Consider the following 18,811-nt stretch of genomic DNA (forward strand, 5'->3'; position numbering starts at 1 on the left):
ATTTTCCTTTCTCCTATTTAGCAATTAATTAATTCATTTTCTTGTTTTATGCGACTCAAATACTAATAAAAATCAAAAATACATCTTTTTAATTATAGTCAAAGCAAATTGTGTGAATAAAAATTACAATCACCAAATTTTTTTTACATTCCATGGTGTGAAAACAAATACTGTTTACCTTTCTACAAATCAAGCTATAGGCCTTACACATATCTTCTTTCATTTCTTTCTGAAAACAGTGGCTTGCAAACTGCAAAGCAACGTTTGCTGGGGGCTCACGAGATGGAGTTATTACCTGCCAGCCAGGGGACTCAGAAGAGAAGGTAATGAGCAAGGAGGAGTATTTTGCTCCTCTAAAGTGATGTGCAATATAGCCTGTTCTTAAACCCACAAGATCCTGGTATACTTCCTTCTCATCTCTCTGCTGGGGTTGGGTATAATTCAGTTTTCACACTCAGGACTCAAAGGTATTCAGAGCTAACCCTGCCTGAGTTGTGTGTGCAGTCCCGTTTAGAAAGATATCACATCAGAAATCAATTTCCCACAACAAAGTGTCTCTGACAATCACTCTGGATGTATTGTGCTTCCACATTACACCCATTTTATCTACAGATATTACAGGCTCAATCTGCTAAACAGCAAGACCTGTCTGGTTGAAATCCACTTAGATTCGCAGTTATGAATATTCGCAGTTATTTACAGTTACTGACTGTAAAATGGCCAGTGAAATTATTTATATATATCCATAAACACATATACTTAGTATATTAATTCCGGTTAAGAAATCAATCTTCTCAGAGATTATCACCATCAGCTGGCATCCCTGTGATTTAATATACTAAGTAGAGGAAACAGCTGGTATCTTAATCGTATAGAATAAGTTGGGAACTGTTTTGTGGGGATTTTTTTTTCTTTTTGGAGGAAAAAGATTGAAGGCTTGGGAAGAGAGAAGGCTAGGGAGAATTAGCCAAAATCAGGAAGCAACAACAGCATGTAGAAAAAAGTGACATCTCCTCTTTCCATGTATTTTATCTTACAAAAGATGATGATGACATTTTCAGAACTTGCCTGTTGTAACTTTTTTTTTTTTGAAAGACCTTGTTTTATGGTCATGTTGGTTTTGGTTTGCTTGTCTTCTCCCTTAATTCATTTTATTTTCTTCTGTTTTTATCTTAACTTCTCATTCCCATCTCTATGTACGTGTCTTCCTGTGTTTGCTCTCACTTGTGTTTGGGGTTTGTTTTTTCTTTTGTTTTCATTTGTGCCTTCTCAATAATCCCATATCCTTGCCACCCCTGCTTTTTGGCTTCCTTGACCCTATTAGCAAATATGATTTGTTAATAAATCCTCTGGCTATAATCACAGGTGTTGGGAAAACTGTTTAATCTTCCCACATCTGGCACTGTCAACAGCAAAAGTTACATGCCTCTTCCAATGCATTTAAATGAGATACTGGTTCATTGTTGTGGTGTACAGGGATGTTACGAGTGAGCTATTCTCAAATCTAAGAAAGAGGGACCCAGAACACAGACTCCTGAGTTTGTGTTTTGAAAAAGTAGAGCAGAGAGAATGCTGAGGAGAAGGAGTAAACTATGAACTGAGCTAATATATAAATGGCCTAAAAGCATCTAAAAGTTAATAAATACACTCCATTTGTGTTTAATTATCTTTTTGAAATTAGATGTTCTTTGTTTCAGAATTAAATGTGAAACAAGGGTCGGTATTCTTACTGCTTATCAAGCAGATTGAAGAAAATGGGTTTCTCAGTCCTGCAGGAATCCCTGTTCTATCCCCAGCAATGTCCCTTCAGCCTGAAGTGCATTATTCCTTGGAAGTTGATGGAATAGTAGGTCTTTGATAACAGGCATATATTTATTTTTCTCTCCTTGGATTTACCTATCAATTGAAACAGCTCTTCCCAAGGGAACTTTGGAACTCATACATGATAATCCATTCTGTTTACTCAACAAAAGAGTGATGGGAGGGAGAGTCTAGGGAAACTGGGGAAATGTCATTAGAAAGGGAAAAGGAAAAGTGATTCCTAGACTGGCAAGTACTTGTTTTCACACCTTTCCTCTCCTCTTCTCCCTCAGCCTGGAATGCCAAAGAATCTAGCAATTGTAGGGAAAAAAAAAAATCCATCTTACAGTGGTAGCTGTGAGGGAACCTGTCTAAACTCTTAGACTTATCGATGGTTAGACTAAGACCTGAAATCCTGCATAAAACTTCTGGCATAAAAAACCGCCTAGCTAAAACACAAAAGCAGGTTGCCTCTGAAAAGGTTCAGAAATAATTGTAAGGAAGAAAAAGCAATACCTTGTCCTATGGAGGACAGGAATCTGTGATTCTCAGAACCTACTGCCACCTTGGAAAAAGCTGGAGGTGAAAACAAACCACTCTGCTCACGAGACAGACATCGGACCAGGTTCAGTGCTGCCAAGAAGGGTTGCGTCACGGATGACTTAAATGGAGCTATGCCTGCCTATGGGGGTGGTTAGCTTGGCACCAGTTTCTCTAATCAAATTTATTTCTAAATAATTGCATGTGATTTGTTGACCATTGTTTCTGTTACTGAAAATGGGCAAAGGCAAGAATTGCTTATTCTGACATTGAAGAAGCTTTAAATAGAAGTTGTCTAGGTCAGCTGCTCGAGCTAGCAAATTTTCTGAAATTGGGTAATAGCTGAATGTCCCAGAATGTCTTTCCACCCCTTATTCTTGCAGCAGACTGCATGATTTGTACATCTTTGATTTGTAAGCTTTGATGCTACATTTAATCACTTGATGCTGCGGAGTCTCAAGGACATAAGAGGCAATTTATAAGCGAAGATAACTGCACGTACTGTTTTGCTGTCTCTTCAGGTGTAACAGATGAGTAAAGCTATCAGTGCATCCTTGAACCCTACCAAACAGAGTTTTTTTAAATCTAGTCAAAGACTGGTTTTATGATGTTTTCTTTTTCTTTTTTTATTTTTTTTCTTGTAAGGAGATACACGCAAGATCCTATTTTTCTTGTCGTTTAGTACTAGCTAATTCAAATATTTTGTCTCCTAATGAGACATTCAGTAAGTCCAAAGTCAGTATACACCTTTCTTAAACCATGCTCATCTCAAAGATCACAAGCTTTACAAAGACCACAAGTTTTACAAAGCTGCTAGTGGATATTTAAAACACGCCACATCTCTTAAAAAAATGCTGGAAAAAATCAGAATGGACCTGTTATGATGAGTTTCCCTGTGGCTAAAGTTCATTGACTCTGGGCCACCAACAAGGCTGGAGGTCTACTTCTTGACACCATAGTAATCCAGAGTTAAACTGAGTCACAGTAGAACTCCAGGCATAGCATCTGACTGCTGTTGGACATATCCATGGACTGACAATGAGCTCAATTTGGCTCTTGAAGGCAGATTTTCTAGAGGACCACAGCTGGGTTTTAGCTTTCTCCTGACAGAACAGTTTAATTTCAAGAAGATTGAGTATTTAAGAATGCAGCAACATATGCTGTACCTCTCTTTTTGTCTCTGATACATATACCCACTTTCCTAGATTGTGGGAAAAAGCTTTTGTCTGCTGCGATACCAAGTCAAATATAATACCTCAATAAAATGCACTTGCAATTAAAAACCCTCGCAGACAGCAATTATTTTGTTATGATGGGACTCTCCTGTGTCATTAAATTACTGAAGACTGTGTTGCCATCAACATTTCAGTATCTTAAGAAATAGGTGAGTAAGTCTCATCTCTTTCTAGAGCGTAAAAATGATTCCTTGGGGGGAAAAAAAAAAAGCAAGGAGGATGGTGACCTAAAGATTAGTATTTTGCTATCTTCTTGCTCTTCTAATAGTACGGAACGATAATTCTCTGTCTCAATAGAAAGATAAATCAAAATGCTGCTGTTGAGGACAACATTGGGTGTGTTTCTTAGGTGTACCGTTTGCTAGCTATATTCAGTAGCATTCAGTATAACATCCAGTATTTTCAGCTGCCAAAAACACTAATTGTGTAGTGTCATAGTTCCCTTAACGTAGGCATTAAACTAGAGATTGAGGAGAAGAGTGAAAGTTCGGAACATTCTGCATGAACCCTTGCTACTAGAGGCTTAAAGAGATTTCATTTAGTCCAAAAATTAGTATTTTCTCAACTTCCAAGGAATATTTCATTTTATGCTGAAAGGAAAACAAGTTACAATTATGAAATTGCAGAGCCATGTTGAGTTGACCATCAGTAGTTTAAGGAGATTTTGTAGTACTGAAAGATCAATATGCTTTCTTCCACTGAAGAAGGAGGAATTTTCATGTACGATGAAATCCCAGTTCCCTTTTCCCCCAACCTCCTCTTATTTATTTATTTATTTATTTATTTTGCCTCCCTGTTTTTGGAAGCAGTAAAAAAATGAGAGTTGTTTTCTGGGGAAAAAATGTCCATGAAATTCACTTCTTTGCAGCATTTCTCCTTCTTTAAAGTAAATTCCATGGCAAGATAGAAATTATATGTGGATTCCGGTATTTTTGAAAGTCCAAGTGTAAATTGGTGGTATGCTAAGATTCAGAGGAGCTTAAGTGAGAGGCAAACAAGATTTGAAAAACAGAAATCAGCGTATCTGTGAATTTAATGCAGCACAATGATCTGTCTGCTCTTGTCTTCTTGTCTTAAACTTGGCTTTACAAAGCTTGATTTACATAAACTGCAGGGAAGCCAAGATGTAAAGGAAGGTTTTTATAAGAGTACTAAATACTCCTAAGTAAAAAAAATAAAAATAAAAATAAATAAATTCAAACAATGTTACAGCCGTAAAATTAAACATTACAGGAGCTAAAGCTTTGTTTGTCATGGTTTTATTGATGGGTAGTGCAGGATTCAGGAAAATACTTTTCATACATTCTTTAGTTGTAAGGCCTGTGGAAAGAAGCCAAACCAAAAGGCTTTGCTTGGCTATACCAAGTTAGCATTACTTGACATTTCTGTGTTTGCTGCCTTTGTATTGAAGGTAAGGTAAATCATTTTAATAAGAATTTCAAATGTTTATTAACATTGTGTGCATATGCACTGACATCAGGCTGTAACTGGGCAGATGCCATTGCAGTCTGTTAGTTACAACATTGATATCATTCTGTTCATCTAAAATGACATGAGAATGTAATATATATAAATAATAAGGAAATCTGCCTGAAAAATGCACAGAATGCAACTGTTGGTTCTTGATAAATGAAGAGGAACACTTTTGAGGAGAGAAGTTTATTTCTGAGACATTAGTCCCTAATCTTTGAAATGCTAATGCGGGTAAATTAGATTTTTTTACTGCTATTAAAACAAGAATTATGCTGACATTTTAATAGTTCCAGAATTACAAATCAGTGAATCATTACTGGTGAGAGGAGGGAATACAAATCTGAACATGTGGCACTGCCTTGTAGTCAAACCAAACTGGCATTTTCCATGGATTTTTTTCATATGATTGTCGTAAGTTACATATGAAATATTTCCATTGTAAGGTGCCAAGTAATAAATGCAGAAGTCACAAAGCTTATCCTGTAAATGTCATCAGATGTATTACATCGAAAAGTAGAAGTATTAATAAATAACATAACATTTATACAAGACAAATTTCAGTTCTGTTAATCACTTGAAAACCCTGCATAATGCTTTGAGCACTTTGCTGTGTGAGTTCTTTTTAATAATAAGGACAGCAAATTTAAATAAAAGTATTATTTCAAGACTTTTCTAACACAATTTCATCGTAAGCTCCTGAGCTAATGAGTGGGAGGGATAAAGCAAAATTAACAAATATGAATGTCCAACTGAGGATGTTTAGATTGTAATTTACAGTTAGAATTAAGAGCTTGATTTTACTGAGTGCTGTGCATGTTGTATGTGATATTTCCAACCAGTCACCAGGTTGAGGCAAGCATTGCTAATACTGCTGACAAATTATGCTATTAAAGATGGGCTGTGCTTCCTATTGCATGCATTACACTGACACTATACTTTCTTTCCTTTCCTTTTCTCCTGTGCCATGCTTGCTGTGTAGCAAATGGAATCTCTTGCAGTAAGTTGAAGTTCTTTCATATTCTTTGTCCATCTGCAGATGGACTAATACACCCCAATTTTACTGGTTTACTTCTAAGCATGTTTTCCTTTTTTGCTACAATTTTCCTGTAGAATATGTGGTTCTACATGCAGTGACTAAAATAATTTACTAAGGTGTGTTCTGTGAAATCTAAAAAATACTTTGCCTAAATTCTGACACTTTCATATGCTGTTTAAAATTGTCATTTACATAATTTTTCAAAAATCAAACCTTTGAATGGTTATAATAATATGTTGGAGTGAAAGATCAATTACTTGTTATTTTAAAATTCATATTTTTTTATTTGTCTCAATGAAAAACTACAATTTATAGTTGACAGTTATTTTAAATTGCTTTTGCTTATACATTGATGAATACTTTCACTATTATTGGTTACTAATCCTTACTCAGGAATCAAAAATTGTTGAAAAATTGAGTTGCTTGATATAGTGACTAAATACTGAGTCAAACTTGAATGTTCAATGCAGCTTTAGTTTGTCTTAATGCAGGATAGCAGCCAGAAGGGTAACACTGAATTACTGTGCCCCAAGGACTAAAAAATGGTGTGTTACATGCCAAGCTATCGCAAAATATATATAGTTTTTAATGTTACACCATGTCCTGGTTTTCAGTTAATCTTTAACTCCCTAACAACTTGAAGTATATGTGTGTTTACCTGCTAATTAGCACTACCAGCTCTCCAAAATTTGGGTAGGGTGAATTTGATCCCAACTGGATATCCTCAAGGTGTGTCCCTGCTACTGAACCAGGACCAGGGAGCGAGCGTGCCTCCCCATGCCAGCGTTGCAGGTGCACTGCTGGCACCTTCCAAGGCTGGGGAGCCAGCCAGCCTCTGACATGCCCGAGCATGGTTCAAGAGAAGCCAGAAGCCGGAGCCTTTTCCAGGAGGTTCTTCAGATAATCAGTCTTCACTGTGGGAGGAGGACGGTTCAAAACATAGATGCAAATTGGCAGTTCTGTGTGGCCTCAATTACAGAGAATGGTCACCAAGCAAGTTGATTTGTCAAGTCCTTGATGCCCTTCATCATCATTTTGGCCACTGGGGGGAGATTGAGTCCATGCCCATAATTCAGTTCTGTACTAGCAGGTCACCCAAGTGTTCCCTATCTTTCTCCCCTCTGTGGCTGTGCCTGGCCAGGTTGTCCCCACCACCACCTGGTGCTCTCCTCCTGCTCCCACGGGATGGGATTCAGGGGGAAAGTAGCTCTGCCAAGTTTTGGCAGTGCCCTTGGTTGACTGTTCGTGGCCAGGTAGCCTGATGAACAAAGGTGAGGTCTTCCAAAGAACATCTCTTTTGACCTCAACCCTTGGGCTTGTCTGTCTCGTAAAGAAATTTTGAGAATCAGAACGCTAAGGATATGGTTCTAATTTTGGCTTATTAATGGGAGCCCTGGCACTTACGTATTGAAGCGGATGTAAACAAACACTTCAGTTAAATTAATGCTTAGGATGTTTTTAAAGAGCTTTTTTTTTTTAGTATTTGTGCTGGCCTTTGCACTGACCCTGATTCAGCAAATAGCCAAAATACATGCTAGTGGCCAAGCATGTGTCAAGTGCATTAAGAAAGCAAACTCATTAATAGCATCTTTTTTTTTTTTTTTTTTCCCCACTGTGTTTGGCATGAACCTCTGCTGTAGTTCCTCCAAGCAAATGGAAAGATCACTGAGCTCACACTTGGTCACTGTGCCTGTAGAGAAGACAAACCAAGTGTGGTTTGAAGTCTTTCCTGCTAAAGTGACAGGAAGCTTCTTGACTTGTACTTGCAGAATTTGTACTTCTGCAGTTTGCCAAAGATGAAATATTCCTCCCTTCCCCACCATGATCCATCTGTGGAACTGCAAGATTCCTCCTCCTGATGACACACAGATACCAGGACCATTAGCATTAACGTGGTGTCTCTGGCACACGTGCCCATTTCATGTTACTCTGATGTGTCTGACACATCACACTTCTTGTGTGGTGCTGCACATCACTCCGGAAGAAACAAGTTAGTATTCATGTAAGAGTATCTACTTAGCTGGGAGAATAAATTAGAGAAGCCAGATGTCCTCTTACACATGAAACTCCGTTCATCTGTTGTATGGTTTCATTAAGATGGTGGGAAATCCACGAGCTGGCATTTCCTCCATCCCACTCCTGGCTGGATTTTATTTGCCTCTCTTCGCCTCTCAGAGAAGCAGGCAGGAGCTTTGACTCTCTTGGACAACCACTTCATTGCTTCTCTATTGGATTTCCATCCTTTCAGAAGAGGTCTTTTACCATTTCTGATTTTTTTTTAGAGTTTTATCTTCTATATGGCAAAGTCACTTCTCCCATATTCTGCCTGTGCTTTCCAGCTGCAGTGGGGTCAGTAAAGCTAACCTATATAAACTGCTTTGAGATTGGGGCTGATGTGTGCTACATGACAGCTAGCAATTATAATTTTAATTTTCAATGTCATTTATGATTTACCAGCAGAAGAATGTGCATTACTTGCTTTCTGAAGTAGAACGTGACTATACTTTAGTAAAATAATGTGTTTTTTTTTTTAAGAAATAAACTATCTCAAATGTGTTTTACTTGTTATTAGAAACTATCCCAACTTACTGATCTTTATTAATTAGTTCTTCTATAAATCTCTCCTTAGCAATTGGAACTGTGTCAGAGATTATATAAACTCCACTTCCAGCTGCTGTTGCTTTTTCAGTCCTACTGTAAACTTATCGGACAAGTGCATGAAGTCAGTTCCATGCCAGAGGTATGTAGCAAACACTACAGAGTCTTATACTAGAAAGCACTCCGTACCTTCATGTTCTTACTCTTCTTTCTGTGGACTTGCACCAAAGACTACGTAATTTCACCCTGAACATGAGTCTGCAGACAAAATGCTTCAATAAACCAGCATCCTCATTAAGGACTAGTTGAGATCCAATATTTTTTGTAATTGACTGTACTTTCAGAGACGGGTTTCCTCTATAAATCGAGTCTTCAAAAGACATTTCAGTCAGTGGTAATTAACTCGAATGCTAAATGGAATCTTAACTTCGCTCATACCTTACATGTAAGGAAGTGCTCACACTGGGTAAATATCTGCAAATGAGTTGTTGGATTTTTTTATTATTTAAGAATTTATTTTTAAGGGGATATGACCTTTCCTCACACATAAAGAAAATCTCCCATTCCTAGATCATGACTGACTTCAGCAGGATTTTTGGAGACATATAGACCAGGAGTACTTGTTATCATGACAATAACAAAATAATGTGGTAAATTAATCTTAATATGGATGCAAATTTGAGTTTTGTTTTGTTGTTGTTTTTTTTTTTGCTGGAGTAAAGTCTTGTAATTTCCAGCCATATAAACTGCCTCCATTGTATGTACGTTGGTACTAGAAACATCTGCAGCAGCTTTAAATGTTTTGGCATCCTCGTGTACCTATGGAAACGAGGCATTTAGAGTAGAAGTAATTTATATTTTGACTGCAAGTGTACCTCCTAATCCCGTTCAATGGATAAACAAATTGAAATCAGTTAAATGCCTCCCAAGCGTGCTAAGTGTATTTAAAAATGTAATTAACAAAATCCTGTAATTTCATAAGTCTTTTTAGTTCTGACATTTTTACAGGGATTCTTTAAGTATTTTTGACACAACACCCTATCTCTTTTGACCAAAATAGCTTTCTGGTTTTAGATATAGGTATGTATCTTACATAAAGAAACACTTCACAAGAATACTGTTAGTCAAATTTATTGCCAACAAGTGCATAAAAAACAAACAGTTTTGAAAAAACTTTGAGGTAATCACTTTAAGTTAAATGATCATCGTTTAAAGAAAGGTAGTAACATAACTTGCCATTCCATATATTTTTTCCTCCTGGCGAAATGTATATATTTTAAACTATTGAGAAAAAGTTATTGCACTTTGCTTGTTGCTGTAAAACAAAATGTCAAGCTATGAAGTATATCTTATGATGGATTCTGGCATTTTACAGATTCTCCAGTAAGTGGAGATGGTTTGTTTTGTTAGATGTGGTATAGTAGTACAAGGAGCTTGAATATTTATTGTGTCTTAAGAAACTGTTCTGCAGGCTGTCTTGTGATGTGACCAGGCTGCTTGCTTCTAAGACAGGATACTAGGAATCTGGTGTTGCAGTAGCCTAAATTTTAGAAATGTTTTATGTTCTTTATTAGCGGATTGATGTGTGTAGCTGTTTAACAGGTGACTTTGTTAGATTATTTGTTATAAATGATGCAGTCTATGGAAATGAAGAGCAACAACATGAGGAATGGCCTCCAAAAAAAAATTATACATATTTTGCTGGAACCATAAGCTATTATTTAAGGGAAGGTCCATTTTTAGTTCATGAGACAGTGGTTATTTCTAGCATATATGAGCATATAAAGGTAGATCTTTAACTTTTTAGCCTGGCAAAGGGCTATAAAATTCTGGTCCATCTGTTAATCATATCAGATCCTGCATGTGTTTTGTAAATAAATAACAACATCATTGCTAGGAGAAGCAAATGTTATTTTCACAAACTTTCCCACCACAATATGAAAACAGTAGCAAAAATAAAAGATAAAAGATTATTCAGATGTGCTCTTGAATGTTAGCAAGCCAAAAGATTAAAGAAAGCTCAATGCATTTTAAAGCTACACGACAAAAAACTACACAAATCTGTAGTCTGTTTCCTTATACTGAGCATAGAGATCAAGAAATGTCTTGAAATGGTGTCTTTTCCATAATGCGTACATCAAATGTGCTAATAAGAACAGACTCGAAATAACTACTCTCTTTGGTGCCTACCAAAATACCCATCTCATAATCTTCTCATTGGAACAGCTGTTAAATATGTCAAGAGAACTGAGCGAGTTGAAGAAAAATCTTAAGGATGCTACTGCCGCTATTGCAGCTGAGCCTCTGAGTGTGGAATCTGAGCCCACATTCAATTCTACAGAAGCAGCTATTCAGTCCATGCTGGAGTGTTTGAAAAACAATGAACTTGTTAAAGCCGTCCGACAAATACGAGAATGCAGGCAAGTTTTACTACATGGTTCCTGTTAGAATTCCGTGTTATTGGAAAAGTATGCATTTATTATCCTCCTAACTTTATACTAAATGTGCTAGGTCACCATAATTTATTGCATACTTTTTCAACAAGGTAGGTGGGGCACAGATACTATTAATTTTGCACCACGAGTAACAATATCAAATTGGTAATACAAACACAGATGCTTACCACAATGATGATGTTTAATTGCATAGCACAGATGAAAAGTGCTTCTCTGAGGCTCTTAAGAATATTTTTATAGAGCCAATTCCTTAGCAAGTGTATGGCACTGGCATCAGCTAACATTCAGCCCAGTTTCACTTCACTTATTTGAATTAGTTTTCTTAAGCTTTTTTGTTTTCTTAAAAAATAGGAATTTGCTTTTATGTTATTTCCGTGTCTGATATCACTAACAAATGAGTCACTTAAGACAGTGAGTTATTTTGGCTTGTAAATATGTGCACGTCCATTCTCCTTTTAGAGATCTCTATCGCCTGGTTTCGTTCTGTGCTAATACCCCATAATGATGCACCCATTCTCTTCCCGTTTGATTGCAGGATTTTGTGGCCCAATGATATCTTTGGAAGTAGCTCTGATGACGAAGTCCAGACACTACTGAACATTTACTTCCGACACCAAACCTTGGGTCAGACGGGCACCTATGCACTGGTGGGCTCTAACCAGAGCCTGACTGAAATCTGCACCAAATTAATGGAACTGAATATCGAGATCCGCGACATGATTCGCAGAGCCCAGAGTTACCGGGTCATCAATACTTTTCTTCCAGACTCCAGCGTTTCCGGCACAAGTCTCTGACAGGAGTCTCGTGTCCTCTTTCAAGCTGGGAGTGCTGCCCTGCTGGAGTGAGGTGGCTCAATGTCTTCTCAGCCTTACAAAGGTTTGGTCAAACTGTACTCACTCTTGTTACATTTAGGATTTCTTCTAAAAAGATATGGGCTGAACTTCAAATGTGTAGCAATACTGTAAGGACAAAGGTAACATAGAGCATCCAGGACAACATCCCTTGTTCTCTGTTGCACAAAAAATCAGTTAGCATTTCACTGAGCAACTGCAACTCACTACTGAAGAAGTGACTTCCATTGCATACCAAAGCCTACTACACTGAACAATACTTCCTTTATAGCAAATTAATTTTAGGTTGGCAGAAGTGCAATGTTTCCTTCACGAAATAATATTTTTTTGTTAAAAAAAAAAGAAAAAAAACTTGTACATTTTTTCCTTTTTTTCTCTTATTTGGTTGAGTGAAAGATGGGCAGAATGAAGCTGGCCACAGAATCTCGCAAACTTGTTGGTCAAAAGCTGAGAGCCTGTGTATATGAAACAAATTGTAAATGGACTACAATTTAATGTACACTGTAATTTGAATATTATTACTGTATCTTAAAACAACGAGCTGCTACGAAGTACATTTCCTAATGTTACTAGGCTACTGTCTCTGAAGGTACTGGATCATATTGCAGAGGTCTGTTCTTAGGCCCACAAGTATCATGAATGGTCTTGGTAGATTTTCCTTTTTTTTTTCTTTTTTTTTTAAAGGATCTTGATGGCTTTTTACTAGAGGGTTGCTTTTATGAATATATTTATATTAAAGGATGGTTGATCTAATTTAACTTGCCATTTTGTAGGAGAAAGTCCCATCACAGAGTCAAATCTTTTGAACTGTTATGCATGCATATTTTTATTTAATATAAATTTTGAGTATAAAAAGTAAAAATATTAACGTGAAATGCAAGTTCTCATTTTAAGCTTCTTTAAAGAGATGTCCTATTTTATTTGTAATGTATATATGTCATAACTGTACGTTCTTTTTCTTACATTTAACTGCTGTCCAGTGTTAAATGTATGCATGTAAATCTGTTGCACATCTGAGACACTTTTATTCTGACAACTATGTAACTTATTCACTCTGTAAATACACTTACCGTTTTTGTGAAGTAACTTTGGTTGATATTTGGATCAGTACATCCATTTACCTAAAATATAAAAGTCATATAATCACAACGGAGTATGTGCTAGTTGTGAAGACTGTGTTCTTATCTGAATCTGTGCAGCTGCCAACGGTATGGATGATAAGCAGCCCCTCCAAGTCTCCTTTTTCATGGCTTATGGCGAACTTGTTTGTTAAAGCAACCAGGGAGAAGTGTAAAGATTATTTTCTTTCACAGTCAAACTCAACCCAGAAGAGCACACTGACTGAAGCAGTTTCTTAACTGAAAGAAAAAAAAAAAAAAAAAAAAAAATCCCAGTTGAAGGCTTATTTCTATTAAAAACATCAATAATGGACCTATTAGTTTCAGAGTTAGTTTTCAGTCATTTGTTTGCTTTCTAATGCTATGGGTAGAAGAAAATCTGTCCAGCCTGCAGTATCAGCCTAAATTCTGGGAATGCAGTAAAGCCCTCTCGCCTTTATCCCTTTTTCAGCTTGCTTGCACAATTTTAAGTGGATCCTCCCAAACACTTGCACTGATGCATAAAAGGCGTGGAATCCATGGAGCGCTGCAGCCCTATTATAGTTGCAGGACAAAATAAACACAGGGCAAATCCTTTCCAAAAGTGATGCTATTTATCTCTGACTTCTTCTTATGAGTAAACCAATCAACAATGGTTAGAGAAGTCTTCAAACATCGGTTACATATTTCCTCTTTTGCAAGTTATCCAGAACTGCAGCTGGGGTGGTCTGCAAAAATTGTAGTGGTTGGTAAAAGTTCTGAGTGGCTCTGTCACTTTGCCAAGTTGTATCTTGCAGAACGCAGGAAAATACAAGTTGAAAGGGACAACAGGAATCATCCAGCCCCCTTGAAGCAGGGGCAGCCATGAGATTATATCAGGTTACTCAGGCCTTCATCCAGCTGAGTCTTGAAACCCTCAGAGATGGAGAGCGCACAGCCACGCTGAAGAACCAGGCTCTGTGCTTCCTCAGTAATAACCACCTCATGGTACTTGTCAGCTACCCCGGGTCTCACTGAAGTCTTTTCTTCACACCAAACAAGCCCATTTCCTTCAGCCTCCCCTGCACACAGCAAGGGCTATAGCCCTGTGGCCAGCTTGCTGACCTCCACTGAACACATGACAGCTGATAAACATCCTTCACATATTGGGAGCCCAAAACCAGATACAATAATGACAAAAGATGTGCTCTGGTGAGCGCTAACATGGTCAGTCACTTCCCCAGCCCTATTGGCTCTGCTTCTGTCGATACAAGCCCGGATAGTGCTGCTGCCCTCTGCTGGCTCACACCCACCTCATTGGAATTTCTTCTTGTCCCTCCTAAATACCACGAGCCTGCCATCAGCCCATTTTCCCAGTCAGCTGAGATGCCTCTAAATGGCAGCACTGTTCTCAGCTGCGTTGGCTGGCTCCCTCAGCTTCTGCAGATTTGCCATGCGCATGCTGCTGCCTCTTTCATGGCACTGGAGTGGAGTAGGACAGGTCCCAGGACATACCCCCTGGGGTACCCCACTTGTTACTGGCCTGCAGGTAGAATTGAATCCATGACCCTGTACAATGTGATGCAATTGATCTTGCACAGAGATGGGGACAGACCTGAGGTTCTTTCCAACCTAAACTATTCTGTAGTGCTTCACGTACACAACAAAGGCCATCATGCTGCAATCTGAATTCCCTTGCATCATTTCTAGACTTGAAGAAGAATACAAGTCATTATATTCCCATCAAAGCCTCCCTGAAGCCCTGGGAAGACATGGCCTGTAGGAAAACCTCACTGTGCTTCAATAGAAGAGGTATTTTGAGTAGGATTCTGACTGCATTTTGTCTTCATGAAAGCTGACCCAGTTATTCACTTGTTACATTTGAGACACCTTATATGACTAGGAAGCTTCTGTCTCAGCTTTTACCCTAATTGGCAGGCAGTGGGAGCTGTTTTAGTGATATTAGTACACATTACCTCTATAGAATTTATTACACTACATCCCAGATAACTCAAAAAGAGTGAGATGTTAGCTTACACTTTTCCCTCCTACCTTACAGACATGAATCAAGGACCATATGCCAGAATAAATAAAGTGGTGCTTGATTTTTAAATACACATGTGGCAAGGAGGACAGTAGTATGAGCTCTAACAAACACATGCAGATATATTTACCACAGACTTCATACACCAGAGCATTATTTGCATCTTCCACACTAGTTCAGTTTGAGTGAAGGGAGAAGTTACCTAAAAGGTAGACTGAAAGCAAAGCATGTTTTCTTTAGAAAATTGAACAGGTTCCATTTCCTTCCATATATACTTTCCTCTTTGATACTTTCTTCTTTAATTACAGCAAAAGGAAACTAGATAATGGGAAATTACCATGGGTAATAAACTAGTGCAAACTTTTATTGAACTTTATTAACATATATAACAGTTAAATATCTTATAAATACAAAAGTCCTTATCCATTATCCAATGCCAGGTCAAAAGCCTAAGGTCAAAACATTGCAAGAAGACTGACAAAGTGCAAGTGCAAAATGGGGCACGCAGATCAGACAATGTATTTGAAGCTGTAAGTGTTATCACAGGACAGCCTCTTGCCTCTGCAGCGGCCGCAAAGCTCTTGGCGATGAGGTCTCTTGAGATCAATGTGCCTCTTCTTCTGAGGGCAGGAGCAACGAGTCTTCGAACAGGTCTTAGGAAAAACATTAGTAGTAGATTAAAGAAGTGCGCTTTATATTAGACTGACACCTGTTTTCCCTTAATCATAGGATCATACTTGAGTTGATATGCTTAAAAGAACTTTGTGGCAAAAAAAAAAAAAAAAAAAAGCTGTAAAGTTTTAAGAGCCTTCTCACCTAGAAATACTCGTCAAAACCCTACCTATCCTGCATGTGGCAGGACAAGATGGTGTAGCAAGAGACAACTATTCACATAAGCTATTTACACTATGGAGACCTATGGCATTACACCATTCCCAAATAAGTTTTCTAGTACTTCAACAGCAAGTTCTCTTCCAGATAAAGTCAGTAAGAAATTCAGAAACTGTAAACTATCAGAGTTCATGACAAACTTGGGCAGTCTTACCATAAGACAAAAACCTACTGTACAAAAAAAAAAAAAAAAATACTGTAACCTACCTGGCACTGGATTGCTTCCACACGATAGGGATTGTAGCCCTTCTGGCATTTGCGACAGAACTGCTTGAAGTACACCTAAGAACAACAAGTTTTCAGTTACTACTGAGATTTCTTCGGGATATTGAATATGGGTGTCCTAGATTTGTGCCAAAAACAATTTCTCAGATTTTGTGTTGTACTTACAAGCATCAGAAGCAAGAAAAGACTTGCTGTTACACATCAATTACCTTGTTACTTCCAGAAATGCACCACACATAAGCACTCTCCCATCTGGTCTTGCAGTCTTTGCAGTGGAAGTAGCCGTACTTCTGCTCCAAGAACTGCAGGGAGATCAGGGTCACTCAGCAGCCCCCAGGCCCAGCTCCCCTCACACCACCACTCGCCTCCATGGCCAGGGGGCTCAAACCTGGAGGCAAGGGGGGCTGTGGAGGGTGCAGAGCAAAGACAGAGGCTGGGGTGGGCACCACTGCACACCTGGAAAGCCGCCTGGCGGCCAGGGGCTGCAGCCTCCTCCTGTGACGCCTTCGACTGCCCCTCGGTCGGTGGAGCGGCCGCTGCCTGGCCGTCCTGCTGCTTCTTGCCACCATCCTCTGCCTTCTGCTTCTCAGGGCTGGCCGCAGCCGCCTCATCCTTCTCACGGAACCCCGCAGCTTCGGGCATGGTGAAGAGGCGGCGGTCCGGCACAGGTGAGTAGAGGGCCATGCGCCCACGAGCATAGAGGCCAGCAGGGTTGAGGGGGCGGCCAGCGGGCAGCGTGCGAGGCCCAAGCGAGCACTGCACAGCGGCATCGGCCCGGGGGTTCACCTGCACCCCAATCTCCCTGGTGTTGGCTCGGCGAAGCCGTGGGGTCAGCCCTGGGCTCACCTGCGACAGCAGGGCCTTCAGGTGGGCCCGGTGGCAGCTGTCCAAGTATTCAGAGGGCAGCGGGGTGGGGGTCCCAGGGAAGGGACCGAGCCCTGTGCTCTTGCTCTGCTTCCAGCTGGGTTGCTTCAGCACCGGGTCCCTGCCACTGTGTGGTGTCAGGCCACCCCTAAAGCTCTGGTAGGTGCTGAAGGGTGGGTAGACAAAGCCCTCCATGCTCACACCTGCAGAGAAGTCAGCTCTAGGAGGGCTCCCAGCCCTGCCTTTATCTGGTCTTGGAGAGCTGGTGTTAATTGCTGCTGATTGATGGGGAAATTGGGCCCAGCTGGCTGGGGCTGACTGCACGGGAGGGCTGCCAGGCCTGCTGTCCCCTCTGCTCTCTGATTGTCCCCGGCCATGAAACCACTGCTCCAGCCATAGGCTTTCCTCCCGTACTTAATTTGGGGTACAGAGCTCGCCTGCCCTTTTGCCAAGGGCACATGGCCCAAGCTGCTCTGCTTCTGGAGGCTTCATCGGTGGCTTCATGTAAGAAATGCTGCTCCAGGGTTAGATGTGATGATGCCTCTTGGGCCCTGTAAAGGCTCATTTATTCAGGAAGCTGTGAGTCAGTGAAGGTCTCTGCAGACTTGTGAGCACCGAGAAGTAATCGGCGATCAGAAAGCTGCACCAGCCTGCAAGACCCTGCGGAGACTGAACAGACATAGCTCAGCCATAGCTGGGGCAAACGGAGCTCTCACAGTGACAGAAAGTCTGCTTGCCAACCATTCCCTCCATTAAAGGTCTTAAAAAAAAGGAAAAGGGGTCTTAGAAACAAACAAAACCCAGATAAACTGGGTATGCCACAAGCAGAGTGAAGAATGTGGGTCGTTAGTCTTTTAAAAGAAGTCGTTGTCATTGCTAAAAGTTCTGAACACCCCCATCACTGAAGGATTGCCCACATACACGGCTTTTCTATCAACCCTGTTGTTTTAGAAAAAAGATGGGGTATACTTCGGTTCCTGCAAGACTCCAGAGGAAAAAGTTACACCAGGAAAAGTGGCTTAATATCTGTGTAATAAAATAAATTATAGCAATACAAGTACTTGCATATTAGACTAATAGTCCTTTGGTAATTACATCACCTTATTTACGTCAATTTTAAGGTAACATAATTAACATTATTAAATCATGTAAACAGAGTATGTGAATCTTTAGAGACTAAAGAATCCCCAAATCCTTGGACTTGCTGTGATGCTTTGCATGACTCCTCATCATCTTTATAAAAGTGTTGCATTATAAAATCCAATGGGCCAGCAAAGGAAGGGCTAGAGGGGAACTGGTAGGGACGATACCTTTAAACTTTCACACTGTATCTGAAAAAGATCCTTTCAAGTGTCTGAATTCTTGGTAGAAAACAAATTTTTTACAAAACAAAATGGGATTAAGATTCAGGAAATGCACACTCATAGTTAAAAACAAGATGGGTCAAGGTTGCACACTATGTTTAGGTTTTCAAAGCACCATCCGTATCAACAGAAAAAAAAAGGGGGAGGGGGAAGTAAATAGAATTGTGAAGCAGATGAAGAATAAAATTGAAACTACGTGCTATCACCCAAAACAATGGTATGGCTTCTTCTATAATGCTATGGGAAGAAGCAGTTATTGCACCTCCACGGGGCTCTGCAGGATTAAAGGAAACTAAGTAAATTTGCTGGAAGGAGAAGGGATGCAGAAAAACTATCATGTGAAGAGAATCTGAAGAAG

The 18,811-nt window shown here is 39.5% G+C and overlaps 2 protein-coding genes across 7 annotated transcripts in view; one reads left to right on the forward strand and one right to left on the reverse strand.

Moving 5' to 3' along the window:
• FRY (FRY microtubule binding protein) overlaps window positions 1–13,138 on the forward strand; it is a 239,526-nt gene extending 226,388 nt beyond the window's left edge. For 5 of the 6 annotated variants that reach the window (XM_084527716.1, XM_084527717.1, XM_084527715.1 and 2 more), the window contains 5 exons: window positions 240–323; window positions 6,028–6,045; window positions 8,714–8,824; window positions 10,909–11,102; window positions 11,674–13,138. In XM_084527716.1, coding sequence (XP_084383842.1) covers window positions 240–323; window positions 6,028–6,045; window positions 8,714–8,824; window positions 10,909–11,102; window positions 11,674–11,932 — 666 coding nt within the window. In that variant the 3' untranslated portion in view covers window positions 11,933–13,138. The remainder of the gene's footprint in view (window positions 1–239; window positions 324–6,027; window positions 6,046–8,713; window positions 8,825–10,908; window positions 11,103–11,673) is intronic. The other variant, XM_084527714.1, reaches the window with a different exon arrangement.
• A 1,838-nt stretch (window positions 13,139–14,976) lies between these two features.
• Window positions 14,977–17,319, reverse strand: ZAR1L (zygote arrest 1 like). The gene is made up of 4 exons (XM_084527766.1): window positions 16,682–17,319; window positions 16,435–16,527; window positions 16,208–16,282; window positions 14,977–15,762 (listed from the first exon to the last, which is right to left on the reverse strand). The coding sequence occupies exons 1-4, from the start codon at window positions 17,282–17,284 to the stop codon at window positions 15,619–15,621; spliced, it is 915 nt and encodes a 304-aa protein (XP_084383892.1). The 5' UTR covers window positions 17,285–17,319; the 3' UTR covers window positions 14,977–15,618.
• Between the last annotated feature and the right edge of the window lie 1,492 nt (window positions 17,320–18,811).

Source organism: Aythya ferina, assembly GCF_964211825.1.
Source record: "Aythya ferina genome assembly, chromosome: 1".
NCBI classification, from domain to species: domain Eukaryota; kingdom Metazoa; phylum Chordata; class Aves; order Anseriformes; family Anatidae; genus Aythya; species Aythya ferina.